The following is a 6,450-nucleotide window of genomic DNA, read 5'->3' as shown; positions in this document are numbered from 1 at the left end:
AAATGTAAGGTACTGCACTTAGGGCGGAAAAATAAAATGCACAGATATAGGATGGGAGGACACCTGGCTCAATGAAACTATGTGTGAAAGGGATCTAGGAGTCCAAGTAGACCACAAGTTGAACATGAGTGAACAGTGTGATGCGGCAGCTAAAAAGGCGAATGCAATTTTAGGCTGCATCAATAAAAGTACAGTGTCTAGATCAAGCAAAGTAATAGTGCCACTGTACTCTGCTTTGGTCAGGCCCCACCTGGAATACTGTGTCCAGTTCTGGGCACCACAATTCAAAAAGGACATTGAGAAGCTGGAGCGCATCCAAAGGTGGGCGACTAAATTGGTGAAGAGTCTGGAAACCATGTCCTATGAGGAATGATTTAGGGAGCTAGAGATGTTTAGCCTGGAGAAAAGAAGGTTAAGAGGTGATATGATAGCCCTATTTAAATATTTGAAAGGATGTCGTACTGAGGAGGGAGCAAGCTTGTTTTTTGCTGCTCCAGAGACTAGGACCCGGAGCAATGGATGCAAGCTCCAGGAAAAGAGATTCCGCCTCAACATGAGGAGGAACTTCCTGACAGTAAGGGCTGTTCAACAGTGGAACACACTCCCTCGGAGTGTGGTCAAGTCTCCTTCCTTATAGGTCTTCAAACAGAGGCTGGATGGCCAGTTTGATATTGCTTTTACTGTCATGGGTCCATCCTATGGAATCTTGGGATCTGCAGTTTCTTGTGGCACCAGAGCTCTCTGATAGAAAAGGCTAAACATGTCATTAAACTACAAATTCCCATGGCAGTTAAATCAGTATCAAACTGAATTAATTCTGCAGTGCAGATGAACCCTAACTCAGTACTGTATAAGGAAGACTTCCCCTTTTCAAAGTGCTCTTAAGGTAAGATTAGTATCTTGGATTGTCTAAACTGAAAGTGCATATTTTCAAAATGAACAAAAAACATTTGCCTAATGTAAAGGTGCACAAAGTAGATTATACTATTACTTTCAAGGTAGTAACTGATTTAAGATTCCCCACATTCAGGAGAGATAGATGGTGGCTAGACTGTTATGCTGACTTCTCAGCAGAAAACAAATTCTCCAAGGGCTTAGCTGAATCTGAACAAAAATGGGTAAGCACAGCTGATGAGTATAGGTGAGGTCTGAAACTTTTCTGCTAGAACCATTTGTTTCTGGGGTCATTTGTATGTCCAGGGGAGGGTCCCACTCCACTAATAAAAAAAATTTGCACACCAAAATTTGAAAGTGAATGACCACAACTATTTCTTGATTACAGCTGTAGATGTGTTGGCGAACGCATTGGATCGGACTGGCGATCGACCAACTGACTCCGGTCAGGTCCATCAGTCAATGAGTTCAAACAGCCATCTGAACCCCATTGTCTGATATTTTCCAGCTTGCTTTCCAGCCGTGTGCAGCAGAAACCAGCAAGCTGCCATGCCAAGAGGTCGCTGATGCTGCGTTCCCTTCCCAGACCGCAAAGCAGCTGGGCGGTGAGTCTCACAGCTCATTAACTGGTGCAAAAGTGCAAGAGATTAAAATCTTCAAAGACCTGGTCTTTGAGGACTCCACTGTAAGCAGTTGCTGGGTTATACAAACAGCATTCAGGTCAAGCAGCAGAGGGGATGAGCCTGGAAGCACCTCTACTCCATAAATATGGGAGTAGAGCAGAGCAGATAACTATGTTCAAACCAAGATGACAGTGCTATTACTGCCATATAGTTTTTCCTACAAACATATGAATACTGACAAGAGCTGGGCTGAATGGAGGAGCCCTTCCGCTTCCAATGTGAGAGCTGGTTCTTACTTGGCTGTTACTTGCCTTGGCCTTTGCAATGGGGCAAATAACCACTGCAGAAGTGTTATCACCCACTCCAGACAGATCAAATTTGCAAGCAGAGCAAATAACAATGTCTGTTTTAAGTCTGTTCCAGTCACATTAGACAGAGACTTACTATCCTCCCCAGTTCTCTTGAATCTGTATGCAAAATTAAGCCATTTCCCCTGCTGTGTCTCCTGGTATCATTTATTTTTTTCCTATGGTACTCACGTTTTTCAAACACATCTAAATCTGACTTCTTACCCTAGGTTGAAAACTTCCATGCTCTATCTAAATTATATATATATATATATTTCACTATCCATCCCACATACATCACCACCACATTTCAAAACCCAGGATGCATTTTATGACCCTGCATGTCCACATGTATTCTTTCTGTAGGCCAACAGTGGGGAAAGTGTGGTCCTCTAGTGGCTTTTGGGCAGTAATTTCCAGCATTCCTTACTGCTGGCTAGGGCTGAAGTTCACCAACATCTGAAGGACCACATTTTTGCCACCCCTGTTCTAGGGTGATAAGATTGAAAGGAGGCATTTTTAAACTTCTAAGAGTAAATGAACTCTGTTCTCACCCTTTTTTCCTGTATCTCTCTTTCTCTCTCTTTTTAAAAGTAACTCCTAAAATAGTAGTGGTGCCACTGGCAAAACTCACTTCAGATCATTGTGTGAGGTTCCACTTGTGGGTCCCAATCTCCCAGTTGTAGACCAAGGATTTGGGAACTGTTTAATCCAAAAAGCAAGTAAGTGATCCAAGTTACACTAGCTAGCCAACCAGTTAGCCAGGCCAATATGAGGACCATCCAGATGGCTCAGTTCCATGTGAATTTTCCAAATCATGACTGAAAAAGATCACTTTGAATGTGCATCTCATTAACAGCAGATATTACAGCTAGTGGCACAAGTACACATTGCAATCTTGGATATTATACCAATATCCGGGTGCCACTCAACTTTATTCCTCATTTCCATCCAAATGTAAGGAAGATTTCTTTTACTTCTAAACCACCGTATGGTCAGTAATATTCTGGATGAAGCTGAAGAAACTGAAGCTTAATCCAGACAAGATCATTTGGTCATTGGAAAGGCAGATCAGTGAACAGATATTCAACCTATGCTGGCTGGAGCAAAACACCTCCTGAAGACACAGGATCATAGTTTCAGTATATTCTTGAATTCAGACAATGTACCCTGTACTGTACATTTAATTACCATAACATACTCTGCAAGGGATGTGGTGGCTCAGTGGTTAAGATGCAGTTTGAGACCCAAGTGCCGTGTGATGGAGTGAGCTCCTGTCACTAGTCCCAGCTGCATCCAAACTAGCAGTTTGAAAGCATGCAAAAGTACAAGTAGATAAATAGGTACCACTTCGGTGGAAAGGTAACAGCATTCTGTGCAGTCATGCTGGCCACATGATCACAGAGTCATCTTTGACAAAGCTGCCTCTTCGTTTTAGGAACAGAGATTAGCACTCTCTGCTACAGTCAGTCACGAGTCAGAATTAGACAATTTTGTCAAGAGAAAAGCTTTACATTTAATCTGTATAGGACTGTCTTTGAAGGGCATTTGGAAGTTGCTGCTAGTCCAAAATGCTGTGGCCAGACTGCTGACTGGGACTGGTTGCACAGAGAACGTATACGTCTCCTCTTACACCAACTCCACTGGCTACTGATTTGTTTCCGTCAGAATTCAAAAGGCTGGCTATTACCTATAAAGCAAGGTCTGTACAATGTAGGTCCAGGCAATCCTGGGTATGCCTCCACAGATTTTGAGATCTGCAGGAAGGGCCCTTCTCTTGCTCCCACCTGTTTCAAAGGTACATCTAATGCAGACATGGGAGAGAGCCTTCTTTGGTGACTCCCAGTGTATTGAACTCCCTTTCCTCCTGTCTGCTATCATTTTGCTGGCAGACAGAGTTCTCTCTTTTCAGACAGGCCTTCAGCAGCTGACTACTTAATGCAATGAGGTTTTAAAATTGATCCCCTGGACTTTTTTATATTTTACTGCTTTTTATGATTGGTGCTGTTAAACAGTTTTCATTGGTATTTTAACAGTACAATTAATTTAATTTGTATTTTAACATGCATAATTTATTGTGTTTTTACTGGAATCTTTTTAATTATGTTGGAAGCCTACTTGCATCCCAACCCCAAGTCCAAGAGATACAGATCAAATAAACAAATATTATGAACCAACCTCTCACAAAGAAGCTCATACTTGGCAGTTCTATTCTTGGCCACTTTGCTTATGCAATGGTACATTCTGCTGCATGGAGAAGACACAACTGCAGTCCTTCATATGCCACAGATACACACTTTATGCCTGAAAATACATTTGCAAGAGTATGCATCTACTTCTTTCTCAGAAGGAAGTTCAAATAAAACACATCACTTCTTTGCCATAATATGCTGCCCGTCACATCCTCTAACATTGCTCAGAAATGAATCAGGATGGTTTATTGGTTAAACAGGAGGAATGCATGAATAGTTTAATACAGTATATTATCAACAACTGAAAATACACCTTCAAAGCCTCTATGCTAGCATCTCTTTTCACCTGCATTGACAAATACAGTAGAGCACCTAAGGACTGGGGGCTTGCTATCATTGTCACCATATTTAAAAATGGAAAGAAGAACAATCCTGGCAACTACAGACCAATTAGTCTCCGCAATACAATCAGCAAGCTACACACAAGACTCTGACAGTGGAAACTTGAGGACTGTTTGGGACAAGAAAATATTCTTGCAGAGGAACAAGCTGGCTTTAGGGAAGGCCGATCCACCTTAGACCAGTGTCTTGGAGTACAACACCTCATTGAAAAGTATGCCACCTGCAACACAGTCTCTCTGCATGTTGCCTTTATAGACTTTTGACTCTGTATCTCGAACCAAACAGTGGGGGAAAATGGAGGCTTCCTTGATTGACCGACATCTATTATATCTAATTCGTATGCTGCATGAAGGGACCTCACTCAAAGTAAGATGCAACCCCCAGGGTCATCTCACCAATGCCATTGCCACTGAGAAGGGCATCAAGCAAGGCTGCATTTTAGCTCCACTCATGGTGGGTCATCTCAACAACACAAATTTCCATCCTCCGAAACTAGAGGGAAGACATATCTCAGCTCTGCATTATGCAAATGATGCAGTGGTACTTTCAAGGAAACCCATTGGCCTAAAAAGATCACTAACACTGTATTGCAGAGAGGATCAGCTAGAACTCAGCTATCCCAAAACTAATATCATGGTATTTGCTAAAAGGTCCAAGAACCATAACATAAATAGATGGCCAAGAGATTGAACAGGTCTCTTGCTTCAACTATCTGGGGGTAATCTTTCATGCTACTGGTAGTAGGAAAGCACATGGTCTATGACTGTAATAATCATGAACTACTCCGAACTACTCAGAATACCTTTGAAGCTGCAGTGTGTAATATGCTTAGTGTACCCCATTGTAACCCATAAGCATACATGTGCAGCAGAAGCATGAGGCATCCATTCTCCACTTCAGTGAAGCTTGGAAAGTGAACTGAACCTCAAAGAATGACATTAAGAGCACACATTGAAAATTTTAACAAGCTATAGCCAAAAAACAAACATGGGACAGAGATTCACTAGGACAGGTAACAGAGTATAAGGTCTGTCTGTGTTTAACATAATTTTGAGTGTATGTGTACATAAGCCACAAAAATTATAGAGGCTGGGAAATTAAGCTGAGTATCGAGCACAGTTCAGCATCCTGGACTTTAAAAAAAGAATAGCTGGAAACAATTCTGGGGCAAAGGGAGGCTCGTCAGTTCCCAGCATCAGCATGCCCAAACTTTGGCTGCCCTTAGCAAATTTCTTTCCTTGCTCTCTTTCCACAGGAAGCTGCTTCTGCAACCTCACTTAGATCCAGCCTCTGTCACTTCAGTTCATTTGTACAGAGCTGTCTGTCAAGTCAAATCTTCTTGCAACAATCTAAAACACCCTCAGAACAGCTGCCACTGTCAATTATTCTCTCTGACAGCCTTGACTATCAGGAAAAGAACTGGAGCGAGCACTTGCCAGTTTTAATAAACTGTGTTGCCCAAGTCATTTAACCTGCTAGATTGCTGTACACTGGGGCTGTAACAAGCCTTCAAGCTGCTTGAAGAAAAAAGTGTAGCAAAGAGCTGGAGGCTTGATCTTTGGTATCTGCGTTGGTACACCTCTGCATTCCTCTTTGACAGGACCTGAGTTTCGAGCAACATATTTCCAAGTTGTTCGCATGGCATTTTATGCTACAAAAGCAGCTACATTTATCTCTACTATATGTGCATTCTACCCTTATTCTTAAGGAACCAAGCATCATTTTAGCCTCCAAGGTGAGTTAGGCTGAGCTCTGTTTTTGTCCAAGGCCACCCAAGCAGCTCTGCTGAGCACAGTACATTTAAACTTCAGTTTCTCAGTACTTTAGGTACTACACGTTGTACTGGTTTTCAAAACAATTCTTAAAATAACCCAAGTTCCAAAATAACCTAAGGATCCTGACCGTGCATTCTTCAAAATGCCATAGTTGACAACTTCCCTGCTTGCTTAAATGCAACTGTGCAGGAACATTTGCCTTTCAGAGCAGTGGAGA

At 42.1% G+C, this 6,450-nt stretch overlaps 1 protein-coding gene across 14 annotated transcripts in view; it reads right to left on the bottom strand.

Annotated features, from left to right (window-relative positions):
- Nucleotides 1-4,076, bottom strand: part of LOC121916497 (autism susceptibility gene 2 protein-like) — a 90,240-nt gene extending 86,164 nt beyond the window's left edge. For all 14 annotated transcript variants that reach the window (XM_042441653.1, XM_042441658.1, XM_042441655.1 and 11 more), the window contains exon 1: nt 4,043-4,076. In XM_042441653.1, coding sequence (XP_042297587.1) covers nt 4,043-4,061 — 19 coding nt within the window. In that variant the 5' untranslated portion in view covers nt 4,062-4,076. The remainder of the gene's footprint in view (nt 1-4,042) is intronic.
- Nucleotides 4,077-6,450: the final 2,374 nt, after the last annotated feature.

Source organism: Sceloporus undulatus, chromosome 10 (assembly GCF_019175285.1).
Source record: "Sceloporus undulatus isolate JIND9_A2432 ecotype Alabama chromosome 10, SceUnd_v1.1, whole genome shotgun sequence".
Lineage (NCBI taxonomy): Eukaryota > Metazoa > Chordata > Lepidosauria > Squamata > Phrynosomatidae > Sceloporus > Sceloporus undulatus.
This window is presented reverse-complemented; position numbering and strand designations above follow the sequence as displayed.